This window comes from Pyrus communis, chromosome 17, assembly GCF_963583255.1.
Source record: "Pyrus communis chromosome 17, drPyrComm1.1, whole genome shotgun sequence".
In the NCBI taxonomy this organism is placed as follows: Eukaryota; Viridiplantae; Streptophyta; class Magnoliopsida; order Rosales; family Rosaceae; genus Pyrus; species Pyrus communis.
In genome coordinates, this window is record NC_084819.1 from 16955425 (window position 1) to 16977289 (window position 21865).

The following is a 21865-nucleotide window of genomic DNA, read 5'->3' on the forward strand; positions in this document are numbered from 1 at the left end:
ATGGTGGATCGATGTTTGTTGGAAAGAAATAAAGTTTTATCTCTCTTAAAGGCCAATTTAGCAACAGAACAAAATCGAATGACATTACAGGCTAATAAGCATCGAATTGAAAGGGTTTTTGAGGTAGGTGACTTAATTGATTTGAGGTTGATACCTTATCAGCATATGTCATTGGCCTCTCACTCGTTTCACAAGTTGCAACCTCGGTTTTATGGTCATTTTGAAGTGTTAACAATGGTTGGTTCTGTTGCTTATAGCTTGAAACTCCCAAACAACTTTAAGCTTCATCCAGTGTTCTATGTTTCTTGTCTTAAGAAACATTTAGGGGCTACTATTCAACCTACAATTCAACTACCTGTGTTAACTGAATATGGTATTTTACAAGATGTTCATGTGGCTATTTTGGACAGACGAATGGTGAAGAAAGGTACAACTGCAATTACAGATGTGTTGGTTTATTGGCAAAATCATACTCCAGAAGAAGCTACATGGGAGACTTACTTAGACTTGAAGCTGCGTTTTCCAGGAGTTGCTCAGCTTTAATACATTGTATTTTTGCAAATTTTTTCCTGTTTTTCAAGTCTTGTATACAAGCCTTGTTTTGAGGGGGGTATTGATAGGATCTGTGTGATAACTGAATTGGTTGATAAGATGGCACTGTATTAGTGTTGACTAGGACAAATATTAGTGGTTAAAAGGATAAGGTTGTTAGCAGTAAGCTTACAGAGGAAGCTAACTAGCTACTATATTAGGAATGGTTGTAAACAGAAAGGAGGTTGTTGTATTTGTTGTTAATTACAATAGAAATTACTCGTTACTGCTACACAGAAGTCAAGATGCAAAGTTAGGGTTTTATTAGTTTGCTAAAAAGAATGAATTCTTACATTAAAGAAGTCAAGCAATATTTGTTACTTTCAAGATTGTAGTTTAATGCTCATTACAATTCAATTACAATGAGTAAATTGTTGTAGTTTAATTGGTTAAGAATATTTACTCTTCCCCTCGATGTTTTGAGTCCAATTTCGTCTCAAACAAAATTTTTTTTTTTTCACAAAAAATATATTATTTGCAAATAAATAAAGTACTAGGACAAATTCCATTGAATGTTTTTTTTTTTTTTTAAACTCAAAAACATACTAGTTTGGTATATTTACACCAATAAATAAATAAAGGGAAGTTTTATTTAAACTCATGTAACCTCTTTCTACATCCAACTTAAATTTTAAATGTTAATTGTCTATTTAATCATCTTCCATAATTACCATCAAGTACAAGAAAAAATTAATAATAAAACTACAATTTATCAATAAACCCACACATTATAATTAAACGTTACCATCATTCCTTGTTTATCCTACATTCATTCCAACTAAAACCCTAATAACTCTTGTAGAGAAAAACAAGTTTTTTTTTATCGATGGTTAAAACCCTATTTCCAGCAAGGATGGAGGAGTTGGATGAACAATATCTCACTCTCAAACCATTCGAATTAAATAAACAACACATAAAACAAGCAAAAGCCTTGAAGAAGTACCTAAGTTACAGGCCACATCTTTTATGTCAATTGTCAACAACCTTCTATAATCATGGTCAGGTGATATGCTTTGGACCCAAATCTTCAAGGAGTCCCCTCAAAATAAAAGGACCTGCATGAAAACTAGGAGAGAATTTATAGTCAACACGAATCGAAGTTTAGCACTGTGTTCAACATTGCCGGCCATGAACACTCTATAGCTTTGTGAAAATTTCCTCCTCTTTCTTGCCTCAGCTACTGCAATTACATCTGCGAGCAGGTACATAGGACCTAGAAGATTTTTGACTTTCGAATTTATTTGAAAACAAAACTACTTAGTTTGAAATTTTGTTTTATGAATGGGTGTAAAGAGAAATTAACATTTTGAATTGGGTATGGGAGGACATTTTAGGTAATAAATTTAGGTTTAAAGAGAGATTAATTCTTTAATTAAAAATAATATGGTTGTAGAGAGTAAGTTGAGTGTAAAAAGAGATTACATGAGTTCAAATAAAATTTCCATAAATAAAATTGTGTGGGTATCCAGAGCAATTTTATTCAAACTCCAAACCCTGGGCCCATATGTAACTTTCCTATATGTTTTGGGCCTGACCCAAATTCTCCAAACTCCAAATCCGAAATAATAATTCCTGCACATTTCCGCCCGGCGACCGCATCACCTGCAACCTCCAGTCTCCAACTTCAGAAGATCGAGTGAAAGTTTCAGAGCGATAGAAATTACAAGATGGCGGGAAGTGGAAGGGGGTCGAGATTCTCACTCCTGCTGCTCCCTCTGTTGATTTCTTTCTCCGTGCTGCCCTGCATATCTGCCGCTTACAAGCCAGGCGACATCGTCCCCATGAGCAAGATGGGCCTTTATCACTCTGTCCGTACTCTCTCTCTAAAATATTTGTTCAATTTCGGCTCAATTTTAATGGGCTTTGTTCAAATTTTAATGGGTTTTGTTCAAATTTAATGGGTTCTGTTTAATTTTTAATGGGTTTTGTGCAATTTCGCGGTTTCAGATGAAAACCGAATGGCATGATATGATCGGTCGACACTGCCCAATTTTTGCCGTGAATCGTGAGGTAAATATAGGGTTTATTTTTTGGTGATTTTACATGGTTAGTGAATTTTTGTGGTGTATAAATTTGTAGGTGTTAGTTCCTCTAGTGAAGCCGATGGACTATACAGGAGCTGATGCTTATAAAATGTGAGTATAATTAAGGCTTTAAAGTTTCGTCTTTTGATTCAAATTTTGTTTCTTTTCTGTGCATTATCAGTTTTAGATTGTAAACAATGGGAATCAGCTAAACTATCTGTACAAGCAAGGGCGAAATGTTTCGCAATCGAGATATTTTTTGTAATTTGAGAATTTCAAGTTTAGAGTTTGGTAGCTGAATTTACTTTGTTTGTACTTTACAATTGAATGTGCAAAACCTCGGATTATAATGTTACTATTACTAATAAATTAACAGTTGTTCGTCGAATTTCCTTTTGACACCCAATTCACGTTTAGCAGTGAATTAGTATTGTTACGAACATTTCTGGTCAAATTCATATTTACAGAGAGTTTTTTGTGCAGATCATTTCAAGTTGGGAGAGAAAAGTTTTTAGTACCATGGCTTTTTGTGATAAATCGTAAAAGTTCCGAGGTCCCAATGATTGATGTCCATTTGGTAAGTCGTGATTTATGAGCGTTTCAACATATGTACGATGCCACATCTTTTGAGAAATTGGAAAATAGTGGCATACTGGGATAGCTTCGTTTAGATGCAAACCCTTGATTCTGTAACCTTATATCTGTTAGAAAAACTAGTTATATGGAAGGGATAGAAGTTATTTTCTGTATTTTCTATTGAACTAATCTGTTATTGTGGTCAAATTATATGCAATACAGAGGTATTCAGGAAGTGATTTGCATGGTGTCACTGCTAAAGTTGTGGATATGCCTCACCACTGTACGTAATGCCATTTTGCTCATTCCGTAATCTAGTTCAATAATTTTCTTTATCATAGTGAACCTAGCTGGCTCTTTGGAAGGGATTGTCTTGTAGCATAGGCACTTTTTGCATTTATCATGTTTTTGGTTAGTTTAGTTTCTTCACCACTTAGGTCAGTCCAAACGAAAGCAGGGAATAGGACTTCTCTGATTGTCATTGATATAGTTTTGAGTCTTAATATCATTTTCGGACAGAAAAAAAGGCACCTATAGTTCGAGTTTATTTTGCTGTTGTTCGAGGAGTTCTCATAACCATTGTGGATTGTTCTGTCCTGAGCAGACGTAGAAATCCATCCAGATATTCATAAACAATTTTGGGATGCTCAGCACTGGCCAAAGCATGTGTTGGTCAGATATACATGGTCAGCATCACTTTCACTTATATTTTAGTTATGGATTTGTGTAAATCTCGGGGTTTCGGAATTTTCACTTTGTGAGATGTGACATAATCTTGTTGTTACAGGGAGGAGCAATCAGAGATAGACGTGACATCTGGATTTTATGTACTGTTTGGATCGGGTAAAAATCAGTGCTTCATTATGCTCATTGTGTATTCATTATCCTATTCCTACCTGCTAGCCTATCTTCAATCCAACTGTTTATAGCACATGCATTTCTTTGATGCTTTAAGACATCCAAATCTAATACGATCCATGCATAAATTAATGCGAGACCACCTCAATGTAGAGCTTTTCTGACACTATTGCTACTAAATATTTTCATGCATTCCACAGGTCTTATGCTTTCTTTTATTCTGTCAATATACATTTTGCAATCATCACGGGACAAGTTAGCAAGGTAATTTTCAGAAACATTGGGCTACTTTGTTGCCTAGAAACTAGACTTTATGAACAAGCTAAGTTTCGATCACTGTTGCGTGGTCATTCATGCTTTGCTCTACCTAGTTGTCTGGTAATGTGGAATTTTGCTATTCTATCCAGGTTTGTGAGGGAGAGAGTCGCAGAAAGCAACATGCCTGCTGGAGGTGTGGCAAAGGTTGAATGATAGAACACCATTGAAAGCGTCGATATATTGTCTGCATGTGCAACTCAGTCCGAAAGAGAGTGAAATTGGTTGGGGTAGGTACAATGCAGTGAACGCGTATGTTGTTATCTGAATTCACTCAAGAAGGTCGATCTCCAATCTCTCTAGAAGAAGAAAGCTGAATGAAACTAAAACGCCACAGCGCCTGGTCCGAGGTTTAACTAATCAGATTGATATGTAGGTCATAAACGTTTCTTTGTAAACTCTCACTGATGTACCTCGAGAATATGTATAATTTCTTTTTAATCTAACAAATCAACTTGCATATTGAAGCAGCAATGCGTACCGAATAAATTGGCCTCACTAGATAAAGAAAATCTTGGATTTATGTTTTTTACAACGCAATATTCTAAACTACTCTAATTTATCGGGCGGGAATTCAAACTCAAATTCTCGTCAACTGGCCTAATTTTACACTTGCGAGAATCTTGGTTACACACGTGAAGGATTATTTATCGTGGGTTGGTGAACGAAATTAACAGGGTGGTAAGGGTTTGTCACGAAGACTTCATACAAATGTGTATACAGAAAATATTCCTTGGCGTGCTTCAATAACTGATCAAACATGTCAGTAGAACAGCATGGAAGCATGAGAGGTTCTTCACCTTCGCAATCAAATTCCTGTCCCGATTCCCGTAATAATTTGACGATGAACGCTTCGAATATTGGATACGAGAAATATTTCTCCGGAACTTCATATCTGTTCTTCTCTTCGCCTACATATACAATTACTGTGTCGATATTTGGATCATGAACGGGAACAAATCGTTCGTGCGAGTTGTTCTTGAACAGCATCCTTAAACCTAACAACTTTCGGAAGAGAGTGGCGATTTTCTTAACAGGGTAGAACATTAGTGAAGACATGATTGTTGTTGTTGGAAAGAAATAGTCTGAGAGAGTGAGAGTTATATAGTATTTGTACGTGCTGGAGAACTACTACTCCTACTGGGATATGGATTTCCAGATACAAATATGAAATATACAATCATTAATTTGATCAAAAGGCGGCTGAAGTAGATGCGATCATGAGCGCTGATTTAATCATGATGTGGAGATTAAGTAATTCCGATCAAACTCAGATTATAGTAGTTTTAGTTGGACCTTAATTTTCCGCACAATGAAGATTGGTTGGTAATTTTCCACACATAGTAGTTTTAGTCCGACTGTCCTGTTCCCTTCCCTTCCATGAAAAATAGAACTATTTTTTAAGGCTAAATTTTTGTACGGTCCCCGTGGTGATACCACACTTTTAATGTGATCCTCGTAATGAAAAAGTTGTTAAGTAAACCATCATAGTGAGTTCTATTGTCAATTGGTGTCCAAACCAACGTTATGTTAGTTTCTATTAAATAAGCACATGTGAGTCTCACATAGAGAGATTAAAGTCGTCCAATCAAACCAAATTCAGAAACCCAAGGCATTTGTCGTTGATTTGGTGATGGATCACGTGGAAATATGGAGGACCTTTTTCTTCTCTCCTCCATCAGCTGGCGATGGATTCTGCGAAAACAAACTCATCCCTTGCTTTTGGTCACTGTTTATGACGTTTTCGTGTTGCTTCTCTTTTTCCTGGGTGGGATAAGTTCCCTGGTTTCTTCTCTTGCGACCACAAATATTCATGCCTTACAAGTGTATTTAAGGAAAAACTAACAGAAGTTTAAGTTTTGACCTCAATAGCTAACAGGGCTCACCATAAGGGTTTAATTAATAACTTTTTCACTACGAGGGCCACAGTAAAAGTGTGGTATCATCATAGAAACCAAAATAAAAAAAAATATAGCCGTTTTCCATATATAAAGAAAGACCAATTTTTACGTATGGGTTTGATAAGCAGTTCAAGTTTTAGTTTTCATTTAAACAAAAAACTGTTATTGGCACTCTAAAAATCTCATCTTGCATATTTTATAAATGTATTTTTATTTCTAAATATATAAATTTTTGAGTGCAAAATGAGAATTTTAAAATACCATTAACAATTGTCTAAAGCAATTGAAAGTTAAAATATTAAAGCTACTTTCGTAAGTTTTCATAATTTAGTTTGAATTTAAAATCAATTTTATCAAACGGTCCCTAAGTTACATAAGAAGAAAAAAATGGTCACTTCTTAATGCAGCAAATATATTTGTTGTATGTGTAGATATTTCTAGAATTTTTCGAGTCGAAACGATAATGATTTATAAATAGTGTGTAGACAATCCCAATTTCAATGAATTTTCGACCTCCATATATTAGAGGTTTTGCAGCATTTGTTTAAAATTAATTTAATTAACTTGATCATAATCAATCAAAGTTAATCAAGCTAATTTCTTGGCAAAAACAATCAATTAAATTCAGGATTTGGCTATAATGCTTAGATATATTTTATACAATCACCATCTCAATCGTCAGACGATGATTGTATTAAATATATATATTCACATGAATTATAGCTACCATTAGAAAATAATTATATAAAATACATATAAGTATGGTAGAAAAAAACAAATTAGCCGCCGGAGATGGGTTGTTGGCCAACCTTCATGGCGAATTGCTGTCAGTGGCATTGGGGGAAGCCAAGGAGACGCACAACCTGGACTTGGGGAAGGATACGACCTAAACGTCGTCGTTTTTGGGTCTGGGTTCTAGACTCCTCGGCTCAGCATACACGGCGCAATTATGGTTTTAAGTATTCTCTATTTTTTTTTTTTTTTTTTTAATCCTTTCCACACACTTATGTAATTAAATAATCCAATTTCAAATCAGAACAATCTATTGCAAACATTGCAATATATATAATTCGAAATTGAAATATGGTTCATGCTTCATGGGATGGATAACATGCATAAAGGTTGGTAGAACTTTGACAAAGATAAAGTTTTAGATGTTACTTGGATTATGATCGCAAATTAAGATACTGGTTGACTCGATCTTCTCTCCAAAGAGATAACATGCATAAAGATTTGTAGAACTTTGACAAAGATAAAGTTTTAGATGTTACTTGGATTATGATCGCAAATTAAGACACGCTTGACTCGATCTTCTCTCCAAAGAGATAATTCGTCTTAATAACGTGTTGAATTGCACACTCCCTTCATAGTCATGTGCCTTAATTAGGTAAGCTTTACTTGCTGCACAAGTGATACAAATCGTAAAGAATTAGATATCCCAAATCCTATTAGAATCTTACTTTTAGATTTATACAATCACATTCGTAAAGAATATTAACTAAACAAAAAGCTAATTGTTAGCATATAATTTGCCATCGGCAAGTACATGATTAAATAGTTAATGGGTGTATTAGTGCTAATTATGTATAGTTGCTCAATTTATATCCACCAATAAGATCGACCAAAGTTTATAATTATTTGGTGCGCAAAAGAACTTGCACATTAGTGTGAGGCCAATTTTGTCCCTTTCTGTCTCCTCTTAATTTCTCTGAGAGACAAGCAATGAAAGCATGCATGTATCGTGAAAAAAAAAAAAAAAAAAAGATAAACATCAAAGGATATATAATTATATATACACAGTATATATCGATAGCTACTGCATATCTTTCTTTCGTGCCCGATATTTTGACATAGACAGATGTTGCCGTGTGACTACAAGGCAGCACTTGGAGTTGTCTCAAATTAGACAAAAGTATTGGTTGATCTTAATTAACTCTCTATCTCTGGAGATAAAGAAGCCTTAATGGATTCTTTAACTCCATGAAAGCTTTCCTTTTGATTTGTTTAAGTTCGTCTTCTTGAGTTCATCATAGATCCATTGGGTGGACCCGCAGTGGCTAGACCTCAGGGGGAACAAAGCAAGAGTAGAAAATGGAAGACATAAAAAATCTGTTTGTATGGCTATGTCATTGGAGGTTTGGTTGGTCCCCACTACTGAGATTCATGGTACAACGACGAATAGAAAATCACTTTCTCAGTTAAGTGATTTCAACTTCTTCTTGTCTCCAAGGATTCTTGTGTTGAGAATGAATTTCATACTTATAGGAAAAGAAACTCTATATGAGTTTATAAAAAAGTTGAGTCATTTCACATATTACCAATTGTTTTTGTAATGGAATCTCAACTTTCTTCATCCTTGCACGTTGATTCTTAATATAAGGAACTAGCTGAGTGAAGAGATTAGAGCATTTGTGGATGTAAATTATTTAACAACACATTATTACATTTACTAATGCTTAGTCGGTGATAATTGTGGATGTAAATTATTTTTGAAATTTAATTCTCATTTTGTAAGATCTCGAACTTGTTAAATTGATCTCTTACATGCATATGCATATTCTGCACATAGAAAGATATATTGTTGATGAAAGAGAAACAAACATATAAGTGCATGATACACCGTAAAACTAATACAAAAGTGGAAAATGGGGGGGGGGGGGGGGGGGGGTAAAGTCTCACTTGGTAAGATCTCGAACTTGTTAAATGATTTCTTACATGCATATGCATATCTTACGCATAGAAAGATATACCGTTGATAAAAGAGAAACAAACATATAATTAAGTGCATGATACGTACACCGTTAAACTAACAAAAAAAAAAGTGACAAAACGGTGGGTAAGAGGGTTAAGCTGGTTAGTTTTTCATCAAAAGCGGTTTTCGTACCATCCGAAACCCTACACTCACATAGTTTCCACCGTAAGAATTAGGTCATAAACTCGTAGAGTTTTCAAATGCATACTTCTTTAATCGGCAGGATGAAATTATTTGAAATGTAAATTATAATGATGAGATTCACACTGAACTTGGCATGACCTTTATGAATTTACCTTATCTATATATGAGATAATATAAATTAATGAAAGAAGTTAATTTACATTTTCCTCCACCCTCTCGTAAGACCAGTGAAACCAACCAATGGTTGGACCAAATAGTGCTATGCATTATTACACAGATTACTCTCTTCCAACGTGTTCTCTGCCTTTTTAAGTACAATGATAATATATAACTATTCCATGGTCTTCCTAAATTATTGGCTCAAACAACTTCTTTTATCATGATTATCAAAAATAATTATATAGCACACGCTCATACATATGCAGGAATCCAAAACACACACAAAAAAGAAAGAGAAAAAAGAAGAAGAAAGAATTTAAATAAAATCATCAAAAGCATAGATCTTAATCAACTTATTTAGGTATCCAAAAGGTTATTACATGCACAAATATACTTATTTATGAAGCTAGATACATCACAAGTTGGTTAATTATCTGGTAAACTGTCAGTCCATATGCTGAAGCTTTGGTTGGTCCTGCTGGGCATCTTCGTACAACCGAAGGGGTCTCCCTTTGCTGCTGGTCCCAACTGATTGGGAACGTGATGCTGTGATTCTAATATAGCACGCATGCCTTTCTTAAGTACGATTTTTAACCTATACCAACCTTTTGTTTTGTAAATTGCTCATAGTTTTGAGTTTAATCATGCCTACGTTCTATTTAATTTTGTTCTATCTAGTACACCTCTATGGTTCTTAATTATGTCTTTTCTCCATTATGAATGGAACTTTACAGCCGAAAGCTAGCCAATCTCTCCACTTTTGGCCTCAACTTGGTAGCTAATTATCATTTTTTTTTTCACCAACTAGTAATTGATTTAATGGTATCTATCTTCATTTGGTTGAAAAATTTCAAACTCGATTTACTTGAATGCGAGAAGAATATATGTTTGTGATAAGTTCTATACCTAGTTTGTGGATGTTTCATTGAGCGTGTATTTTCTTGTTGTAAAGTATCTTAAATTTGTAATATAGTATTGCTTGTAAAAGAGAAAATTGATCATTTTTTTTTCTTATAGCTCCCACTATTTTGTTGTTCGATAAAATTAGCAGCTAGTAATTCTCTGTGAGAATGTGAAGGTAAGAGTCTCACATTGGTGAAAGAAGAAACTTTGCAAAAGCTTATAACAGGTTGGGCTAGTCAGTTTGTTCTATGGTGGAACCTCAACTTTCTTCATGGTATTACATCTATGTTTGCTCACGTGTGAAGCCTAATAGCCACATATGTCACCCAATTTGTGTTTTTATGTGTCTGACTTGAAAACTCACCGCACGTGAGGTGGCGTGTGAAGATGTGAAGGTAAAAGAGTCTCACATCGGTGAAGAAGGAAACCTTGCAAGGACTTAGGGTTATAGACTACTCCCTATACTACCAATTATTTTTATAGTGAAACATAAACTTTAACTTTCTTCCCTTCCTATAAATGGAGCATAATAAGAACAAGCGCGCAGGCACCTCTCATGTCAAGGTAGCAATGGAGCAAATCCTACTTTAGAGAAATTCCACCCCTCTCAAATCTTCTAAGGAATAGGGAATTAAATCCCTCCCTCCCACCCCCCCCCCCCCTTCCAAAACTTCTTCACCCCATTCCAATCCACTAGGCTATGGGGGAGCCTAGTTGCTCACCTAGGCTAAAATCGACCAGCCTAACTCCTAGGCTATGCTACGCAAGGTTAACATCATCTACAATTAAAAAATTATAAAAAAAAAATAATTAAAGATACAAAAATATTAAAAAATAACTAAAATTAATTAAAATACAAAAAAATATAAACAAATAATATTTTTTTCCTAAAATACCTAACCATGTTCTTCCACCTTACACCGCATTTCAATATTTTCAAATACTTTCAACCTATCTTTTATTATCATCCGAAATTAAAATAAAACTATCTTTTATTATTCGATAAAAAAATATTTAATAATATTCTAATACGAATTGTCTGGGCTATTCAGTTTAGGAGTGGAGATGCACTTAAACAGTTAGGCAGTAACAATTTACTTTAGGGGATTGGATTGCCTATTACCCGGGTGGCTTTTTAGGGGTGGAAATGCTCTTATATAGATGCATGGTTTCTATCAAAAACTTTTGTAATAGATTGAGGGGGTGTGCTATCCACACACCTCTTTTTACTTCTCACACATCATTTGTTAATTTATGTCATTTAATCTTCTTCAATTCATCTGATCTGATGACCTAGAACTAAAAAGGTGTGTGAGAAGTAAAAAAAAATGTGTGAATATCACACCCCGAGATTGATTATAAAGATTATGCTGAGCAATCGATAGGCTCTCGTGTGGTCCTGTCTCCCAATACAAAATGGCATCATATGTATATGTTGACACCATAATTAACCATGGCATGCATGTTTTGTCGACTAAGTTAATGGACACCCCAAATTTTAACCCTATGTTGCTTAATTATAATGAGGACTGAGCCAGGACTAATTGCTAATCTTATTGAAGCTGTCCCCTCGAAAAGAGTTAATAAATGTGGAAAGCCTCCTTTTTTAAACCAAACATTTCAGGTAAGTGTGTAGGAAAAGGGAGACATGGCCATGGACATCCATCATTTTGTTCAGCAACCACAAATAATTGAAGTTATGAACCAATTAATGACAAGGAAAAAAGCTAAATGTAGGGGGGAAACGGGAAACCCCTCAATTGTTTATAGTAAAAAAAATAATGCGTCATCAATTTCGTAAATTGAAAATATGTAATGGGTTCTTCTACAATACATCAATGTGCATTATGTATCGTTGTTTAAATGATTAGATGGTGCACAATAGAATTTTTGAAATATAACAGTCCAAAACGAAAACAAAAAGGTGAGACGATATTTGCAGAAAGCTTTCTTTAAGGGCAGTGTTGGGAACACACATTGCTTTCTAGGGTTCTAGCTAAAAGTTACAACTTGGATTTTAAAATGAATCATATATCATGTATGTTGGTTACTTAACCTAATAAAGAAAACAAAAAAGGAGATTAAAGAAAAGGGAAGGGTATGCATGTTCAAGTGGAAAGAAACCAATAGCGACTTGCTGGTCGATTCTGCCTTAATTAACTTTTGGTTAAAGAGACTAAAAAGGTTTAAAGCATTCCACCCATCATTTTATTAGTTAGTTCACCATGCTGCGCATTAAGCAAACGGAATATACAATAGGTATGAACATTAATTTACAAAAAAGTTGAGTGAAAAAACTGAAGGAGAATATAAACGCAAGTACCAAGTATTCTTCTTTCCAATTGTGGTCAGCTTAGTCAAATGAATCCCCAAATGAAAAAGGGTCCGTACGTAGCACAGCTAAAATGGATTCTAAACTCATGGCTTTCTACAAGAGCCTCGTTGTAAAACACGAGACCCTCTGAGGACCCAAAAGACACGTCTCAACACACACACACACAGCGGAAGAAAGTTGAGGTGTACTATAATATTAATTGATAGTATAAATAGTAACTTAATTACTTATAAACACATGTAATGTCTTTTCTTTTTCCGATGTAAGATTGATACTCTCAAAACACCCCCTTGCGTGCGGTGAATTCTCAAGCCTAGCACATGGGCAGGTCGTCTCTGAGATTTCAAGGGTCCTGTGTGAAATTTATAAAAACGCCCCTTTTTAAAATAGTTTTTTTTTATTTTTTAAATAAGAAAATATATTGGTACTAGAAAATAATAACTTGAATCAAAACAACTTTTAGGACTCACTGATTGTAAGTTTACAAGTGTCTTTAAATAAGTAAAAAGAGTTACAAACATAATCTTCACTAAATAATAAAAAACAGTTCAATCTTACGCAACCGAATAAAGAAAAAAAAAAGCTTCAAAAACTCTAATTTTAAAGTTTCACTTGAATACATAGCATTATTATATAATAAAATTGAAAAGAAAATCATTTTTTAAGGTGTTGTTATTAGCACTCCTTATATCTCATTGTGCACTCCAAATTTTCATATTTAGAAAAGAAAAATTTACACTTATAAAAGTGCACTATTAGATTTTAAAGTGCTAATAAAAGTTTTTTTTTAATATATAACATTATTACATATAAATATAAGATACCAAAAATTTTTGGGGGCCCTTCAAATTTGGGGCCCTATTGCACCTTTCGCTCCCCCTCAACACCGCCTCTACGAGTGACATGAAGCACCTGTGGCCTTTGAGCTTCACACTCGGGTAACATGCTTTGATACAATGAAGAAAGTTGAGGTTTCACCATAAAACTAATTGGGAATAAAATGAATAGCTCAACTACTTATAAATACATGGGGTTTTTGGATCTAGGTCCAAAAACTTAGGTAGTTTTTGGGACTAAGTCCAGTTATCCAATTACATATTTTGATATCAATTTTGCCCCTTTAGATAAAAATATTTAAATTCTTTAATTTTTTTTATCATTTATTCAGTTTTTAAATTTTGAATCTTTAAATACTCAAACTAAAATATTATCTAGTAACTACCTAATATTTATGAAGAAAACAAGACCGATATAATCTAGTAACCACCTACCTATTGTATAGGAAGAAAATGGTTTATACCTACAAAGCAGATATAATCTACCCGCAAAACAAAAATAAACTACCTATTGTATTGGAAGAAAAATGCTGGGAATCTACATGGCGGAACATAAAAATATAAATATGATATAATATACCTCCATTAAAGGAATGAATTTGGAGGGAAGAACACAAAAATATCACCCATGAAAAGAAGAGACAAAAAAGAGGAGGATTGATAGAGGGAATTGTTTGGAAGAAGGAAAAAAGGAGGGATGAAACGGACTGGGGGTTGAGGTGATTATACGGCTATAACTAATCCTACAATTAAGGGATTAGTTAAACCACAAATTATCTCATAATTAAGAAATTTTGTGTATTTACTACGATTCGAAAGTCTAAGGGATAAATATGGTACAAACCACAAATAAACATACATGGAATCTCAATTATTGGACCTATTTCAATGAAGTGGACTAATTCTACTAATGGCTCACAAAATTGGATCTATATCAAGTTATCCCTAAATACATTTAGATCTCCTTTTTTTTTTGTTTTTTGTTTTTTTGGTATTTAAGATTGATACTCTCAACAAAAGGGAGTGATTTAATTTGATATTCCGTCCAATTAGTAAAATCAGTTTTAGCTAATCTATTAAAACAGTGCGCATCGGAGAAGAATTTTATGTTTTATGTTAATTAATAATAACACTGGTAAGGAAAATAAAAATCAGGCATTAAAGCAAATGATATCCAATGACAAATAAAAAAAAGTGTGTGAAAGAAGAAAAAAAATGCATAAATCATTCTCCTGCTAGAAAATGTTATAGAAATGAAAAACGCTTCATAAAGAATCATTCTCAAATAATCCAAATTACAAAATCAACTTGCCTGATGAATTTTATTGCGGAACTATTTGATAATCGAACTCGATCGTCTGCCCAAGTTTCTCAATCTTGGTCGGGGAGAATGTCCCATTATTCGGAGGTTTAAGTGTCCTACTTATGGTCCCTCTCATGCCACCTAGCTAGGTTCTTTCTTTTAACCTTCTAATTTAAGATAAGTGAAGAACAGTTTCCAAGGTAATTTATAATGATATTCTGTGTCACATGTATATGCGTAACAACGTAATAACTAAGTTGCAAGTGTACATAATGAATTAAAATTATGTATGTATGTATTTTTTTCTTAGTATCTTTAATAAAAGTTGTATAAATACAATGAACGACAATAATAGTAGAACATGCCAATTTTTAAAATGCAACCTTGAAAAAGAGATACACCTAATCTTAAGAAGCTACTGCATGCATGTAACAATAAATTATTGTTCTATGCAATTTTAGCGAATTATTTTATTTCATCTTTTATTTGTAACAATATTGTAAATTTGTGGACCTATTGATAACTATAATTATGACATGTCCTGACCTGTAATGTTCAACTGGACACCCCAATCGAGTTGTGCTGACCGATGCCTTAAAGGTGACAAAGCCTTACAGTGATGGTGATGTAGAAAGTGCGAATAACTAGTACAGTGATGGAGATTATTCTTATATAAATAAATGACCCAAATTGAATTCAGAAATTTTATAAACTACATTGAAGTTATTTCTTCATAGAATATCACTGTAAAGAGGTTGCACTGCAAAATTTTCGTGCGAATTTTATTTGGCTTGAAAAATAACGAAAAAAACGCCGCTTATTTTTAGATTGATGATCACTTTGCTATTCTTAGCGAATTAAGTATTTTAAAATTACTGACATATACCATAATGTAAACAAAAACAAATTTTCTTGGAAAAATCCAAAATTTTGGTGGACATAGACATAGTGATGCGCATGCTTTATAACCATATTTTTCATCTAATCATGAGATACCAAATCTTAAGTGGAATTCTACATGATTAATTTTGAAGGTAGATAGAAGCTCTAATCAATATGTCAATCTTAAATGAATTGACATAGAAATTTTGTGCCGCCAATTTGAAATATGAGAAATCTTTTTATTTTTTAAATGTTTTGTTGTGTGGGTTTTAGTTATGCATCAATCATAAATCAGAAAAATTAGTTTCGATTGATTTATTTTGAATAGTGAATCTTACAAATATTATTTCAATAAATAAAAAAAATGAAATTATTTTTGCTCAGCACTGTTAAGTGGTGGTGACCCTCACCACCTTATTAACTATCGTTAGATGAGTTCTACTATACAAATTATAAGATTTACACTCATAACAGTAATTAATAAGGTGATGAACATCACCACTACTTAAAGGTAACGAGCAAAAATGCACTCAATAGATGGATTGGAGCAAAAGGAAGTTAAACATTGCCACACATAAGCCATCAAATTTACATCTGACACTTTTGCTGGTCCAATTAACCACGGTACATATATACACACACATATAATACAATTCAAGGCCTGGGAATATGTTATAAGTTGATTAAAGCTTGCTCTCTGTTTTCCACTTTCCTTCCATGTTCAAATTACTGTTCTAAAAAACACCCTAGGCGGCGCCTTGGAATCAAGGCGATTTTGTGCAAAACGGCTGGAAAAATTGGGGTGGCTCTAGACGGTGCTAGGTGGCTGGGTGGTTTTTTTTTTTTTTTTTTTTAATTTGTTTAAAGTCTAAGTTCTAATTATAAATTGAAATTTTGTTAATTTTATAGAATAGGTGTGTTGTGTATCAACTTAAATTCCGGGATGCTAAAGATAAGTATCTTACATTACTAAATTTTCTTATTGTCCTTCTATTTTCCATTTTATGTTGTTTTAAATTGTGAACTTGTTGTACATGTGTCATCCTACAGTACTCCTCACTATGGTTATATGGCATATATGCTTAATGTGTTTTTAAATTTTGGACTTGTTGAATACTCTTTTTGCATTTTATCATTCTTTTATTATATCTTATCCATGAATTTTATACAAGTATAATCTTTTGTAAGTGTCAATATGCACTTATTTACAAGATATACAAAAAATTTAACTAAATCTGCCTAGGCGCCCTCCTAGGCGCTAGGCGCTAGCCTGCCACCCTACTAGCGCCTAACGTTTTTTAGAATCTTAGTTCAAATGCACCATTTCTGCCCTCCTCCTCCATTTTATATGCAATAGTAAGCCCAATGCCACGGCCAAGGAGCTCATCTAGTATCTAGCTGATAAAGTGACGGACAATCCAGCAAGCTGCAGCTTAATTTGGGGCTTTGAAATTAAATACAAGGTTTGTTTTCGTAATGATATCTCTTTTTTTTTAAACAAAATTTTGGGCGCACTTTAAAATCAACTACTAGTGTTAAAATACAGGCTTGGAAACTCTACTTTGTAACAAGGAAAAAACATTAATACCGTACAAGCAGGGATTAAGTAGTAAAAATTGGGTTTTGAAGTGCTTGATTTTTGTTAATTATTCTTCTTCTTTTTTTTTTTTTTTTTGTTGGAGGAGTTTTTGTTTAATATATATCGGACCCCATTAGACAAAGCCGTCTCTGAAACCGGACCGTGGTTGTACTTTTATAGGATTTTTTTTTGCTGTGTCCCTTCGGATAAACATGTGCCTACCTGGTACTGAATCTCGAGCTATAAATGGTGGTGATGCTCAGGACCTTCTGATTCCAAAGCATCATGGAACTGGAGATGGTAATAAGGAAGACTTGACAATGAGAGCTCTAGGCGTGGAAGGCGGCGGCACCACCACCACAATCACTACCACTACTACTACTTTCATACAGAGCTTTCTGCAACGCCTCCACCACCTTACCACAAATGGAGTACTTGTCCCAAATCTGCCACTTACTGAGGTATGCAGCCTACAACCTCTCATTCCCTCTACTTCTCGCTCTCACATACTTGAAGTTCCGTCTCACATTGGAAATGTGAAAATTTGTGAATAATATATGACATCACCGGCCATTAGTTTTGGGCTCAATGGTAAAAACAAATTCAAGCATTAAAGCGGATAATTCACTAGTTAAGTCTAATAGTCACATGTGTTTTACATCATTTTAGTGGTGTACATACACTATTATGGTTGTTGTTTAGAATTCTAAATGTTGAAGCTTAAGCTTTCTTGTTCAAGACTTCAAGTCATGTTTTTTTATTCTTTTAAGTGTAATCTAAACTGCTTGATGTATTTTTTTTGGAGACACAATTCTGAGATTGGCTAACGGATCTAAAGCATAAGTTTGAGGAGCTAATTACTCCCACAATTTACACACACATATGTGGCACCAAGTCTCCACACTCACACGAGTGAAAGGTCTAATTACAATAAGAAATATTTTAGTGTGACAGTCATATAATTACCCGAAGTTTTGAATTCATGCGTTACAATATAGTTTAACGGTAAAGCTAATATATTCTAAACATATAACGTATTATTAATAAATAAATACATACTATAACATAGATTAATACCACGTCAATGTTTGTGATCAGGGTATTAAACTTCCCAATTAAAACCCACAATGTTGTCCAGTGACACGTAAGCTGCCCAATGAAGAAATAATTGAGAACCACATGCTTCCCTAATCATAATCAGCTTTTGGTTAGTAATATATGTTTTGGCCCATTTTTTATATTCACTCACATGATAATGCTGAATAATGTCAAGTAGACTAATTTTTAGACTACATTTGTAAACTATCTGATATGTCATTAATAGAAAATAAGCAAGTTAATCATGACTTAAATAATAATCCATATATGAGGTGATTTAATCAACACTTACGTTTCACCAACACATGTATAACAGATTTTATAATTTGTAAATAATAAAACCATATTAAACATCGATTTTAAATAAGATATAGTAAAGTATACTACTTATAGGTAATAACCTAAATTACTCTCCACTAAACAGAATCATTTTATGGCAGGTTTTTTTTTTTTTTTTTTTTTTTTGGTCTGACTATGAGTTAGTAATAATATGATCCAAATTCATCCTTAGTGAAAATTGAACATAAAATCTCTCATTTACAAGTAAAGGGGAATATTGAGACCGTAGTACTAAGTGACTATTTTTATAGCAGCTTCAGATTTTTTGATGTATGTTGACAAATATTTTTTATTGGTTACATGTTTAAGAGAGCCGATGCCGTGAAGTTTTGTTACCTCGTCAAACATTTATAATCTATGAAAGTTGCAAACAAATTCATTTTAAGTGACTTAATATTTCTATTTTCCACGTGTTATATCTTTTAAGTAATTTCTCTCTAAAATTTCTTCCTTTCAACAAATATTTAAGCTTTCGCATGTGTTTGGAGAAGCTAATTTTTTTTGCTCATGCGTTTTTAGTCTGGATCATTCTCGGTTATGTGAGAAAGTTTTGATCCATCCTTTGCCTAGTGTTGGTTTTCTGGTTTTCCACCTCCACAGTTTTTTATTGGAGGTTGTAGTGGGGGCTTCTTGTAATTTTCCTTTCCAGAAAAAGTAAATTCCATTTTCTAATTACTTTGTGATCCTTTTGTGAATCCATGTAGATAGCAGAAGAGTTGAGATCGTTCCTAAAGATTGCAGGCCCTATAGTGATGACAAGCATGCTTATATACTCAAGATCTGCGGTTTCAATGCTATTCTTAGGCCGTCTAGGGAAAACAGAATTGGCTGGAGGCTCATTGGCTCTAGGGTTTTCTAATATTACAGGCAACTCACTCCTCAGAGGTTTATCAACGGGGATGGACCCCATTTGTAGCCAAGCTTATGGAGCTCAAAGATGGTCAGTTATCAGTCAAACTTTCCAGAAAACCCTTTGCCTCCTCCTCCTTGTATCCATCCCTATCGCACTCTTGTGGCTCAACATGGAGCCCATCTTTATATGGTTAGGGCAGGACCCACAAATCACTAGGGTTGCAAAACGTTACATGTTTTTTGCCATTCCTGAATTGCTAGGGCAAGCCCAGCTTCTACCATTGAGAGTCCTTTTCAGAACACAAGGGTTAACCTCCGCACTAACCCTAGCAGCCGCATTTTCAGCCCTCTTTCATTTACCGATGAACTATTTTTTGGTCACATATTTAGATTTTGGGGTTGCAGGTATTGCATTGGGGCTTGCTTGGAACACTTTTCTTTTTAATTTGGGTTTGGTAATTTATCTAGCCATCTCACCTCATGCTTTGAAGCCATGGCATGGGCTCACCATGCTCTCAGCCTTTCAAGGATGGGGGCCATTGCTAAGATTGTCTCTACCCAGTTGTGTTTCAATTTGCTTGGAGTGGTGGTGGTATGAAATTATGTTGTTTATCTGTGGCTGGTTGAGTAACCCACAAGCAAGTGTTGCAGCAATGGGAATTTTGTTGCAAACAACGGGAATGTTATACATTATCCCAATTTCTCTAAGTTCATCCATATCGACGCGTGTCGGGCTATCTTTGGGCGCAGGGCAACCAACCCGCGCACAATGGGCCACCATAATTGGGCTTAGTGTGGCATTTGCTTTTGGGATCTCCGCATTCATTTTTATGACTGCTTTGAGGTCCATGTGGGGGACAATGTTCACAAACGATCCACAAATTCTTGATTTGATTTCAACCACACTTCCGCTTTTGGGTTTGTGTGAAGTGGGCAACGTTCCTCAAACGGCTGCCTGTGGAGTGTTAACAGCTACTGCAAGACCTAAGCTTGGAGTAAAAATAAACTTGTTGGCATTTTACCTAATTGGACTGCCAGTTGCTATTCTTGCAACTTTTACGTTTAAAATAGGGTTTGTGGGGCTGTGGATTGGGCTGCTATCAGCACAGTTGTGTTGTGTAGGTATGATGGTGTACACATTGATCCACACTGATTGGAGACAACAAACAATGAGGGCTGGGCAGCTGAGTCAGGCTATGGAAGTGAAAAACGAGACTGAAGAGAACTTAGAGAGGACAGAGGATGAAGAAAGTGGGCTTCTAACTCCCACTGAACTCTAAGTTTTACAATTGTTTCAGGGATAATTTTCATAGGGACTTCAGTACAAATTAATCATTTGGTTAGAAATCACAACGTTTTTGTTTAGTGTTCTTTTTGGTGTTTACAGCATTGGAAAGAAACCATAAGAAAAAATCAACTTACTTGGTCCTTAATTACGAAATTGAATGTTAATACATCATTTTTTTATCTTATAGCTCCTTTATATTGGTCTTTATTCAGATTTCAGAGTTAAAAAGGAGAATTATATGAAGAAAATTAAGAAATATAAATGTAAGACGAAACAAATCCCTATCATTTGCACAGACGTGATATGTGGGCATCTCTTGGTATATGAAAAAACTTGAATGACTATAACAATGCAAGGCTAACTGAGCATATATAGGGCACTTCATGCAACTGGTTCAGGTTTTGGAACAAAAAGTGGGTTTTGCAGACAAACTGAAAACTCAGATTTAGCCCTAACATCCGGATTAAAAATTTCGTCCTAGTCAATCATGTAGCCTAAAACCAATATATAAACCACATGGGCCGACTCATACAAGACCTTATCAACATAAAAAAACCAATAAAATTACAGTTATAACCCTATAATACATAACTGAAAAATATTAAAAAAGAAAAAATGTGGGCGTTAAAGTAATTTTATACAAACAAGTTTTTGCTTTTTTTTAACCTCACAGCCATATCATCCTCTCACTACCCTCGAGACTCACTCTATCCTTTTCTCTTTCTCTTTAATTGCCAACCCTTTTTTTTATGCCTGCCAACCCGTTTAGAAACAAATAACTCCTCCCATAAAAAAAACTAAGAAACAATATTAAGAAAAATAAAAAATTATTTCTCACAAATGTGGACCAACAATTATAAACTACTTGAAAGTTCTTCCCACCAACAATGTGGGACTAACATGAAGTTTCAACTCAAAACTACATAAAATCTACATTGAATGAAGCATACAGAAATTTTTTGATTCCAAGAGTAAAAAAATTCTGAGAATTTACCGTAGGAATCGGAAACACCTTTCCAATAAAGCATATACAATGGACTTTCATTCGATATGTTCTTTACTTTATTTTTTACTAATTATTCATGAAGAAATTGTTTTTCATTCTAATACTACTATTTTTGTTCAAATTG

The 21865-nt window shown here is 34.2% G+C and overlaps 2 protein-coding genes and 1 pseudogene across 2 annotated transcripts; all 3 read left to right on the plus strand.

Moving 5' to 3' along the window:
• LOC137722115 (uncharacterized) lies at positions 1–543 on the plus strand. The gene has a single exon (XM_068461095.1). It carries the CDS (start codon positions 1–3, stop codon positions 541–543), a length of 543 nt encoding a protein of 180 aa, XP_068317196.1.
• Positions 544–2162: 1619 nt separating this feature from the next.
• Positions 2163–4828, plus strand: LOC137723167 (uncharacterized). Its single transcript, XM_068462343.1, has 9 exons — positions 2163–2399; positions 2539–2601; positions 2671–2726; positions 3099–3192; positions 3414–3474; positions 3796–3877; positions 3979–4034; positions 4250–4313; positions 4457–4828. Exons 1-9 carry the CDS (start codon positions 2259–2261, stop codon positions 4518–4520), a joined length of 681 nt encoding a protein of 226 aa, XP_068318444.1. The 5' UTR covers positions 2163–2258; the 3' UTR covers positions 4521–4828.
• Positions 4829–19293: 14465 nt separating this feature from the next.
• LOC137722116 (protein DETOXIFICATION 53-like) lies at positions 19294–20727 on the plus strand (annotated as a pseudogene).
• Positions 20728–21865: the final 1138 nt, after the last annotated feature.

What these genes read in the sequence shown, in the direction of transcription:
- LOC137722115 (XM_068461095.1), top strand. Translation starts at nt 1, where the DNA reads ATGGTGGATCGATGTTTGTTGGAAAGAAATAAAGTTTTATCTCTCTTA.
- LOC137723167 (XM_068462343.1), top strand. Translation starts at nt 2,259, where the DNA reads ATGGCGGGAAGTGGAAGGGGGTCGAGATTCTCACTCCTGCTGCTCCCT. An exon ending in AGATGGGCCTTTATCACTCT is followed by an intron (nt 2,400 to 2,538) that starts GTCCGTACTCTC and finishes TCGCGGTTTCAG; the next exon opens with ATGAAAACCGAATGGCATGA. An exon ending in TTATGTACTGTTTGGATCGG is followed by an intron (nt 4,035 to 4,249) that starts GTAAAAATCAGT and finishes TGCATTCCACAG; the next exon opens with GTCTTATGCTTTCTTTTATT.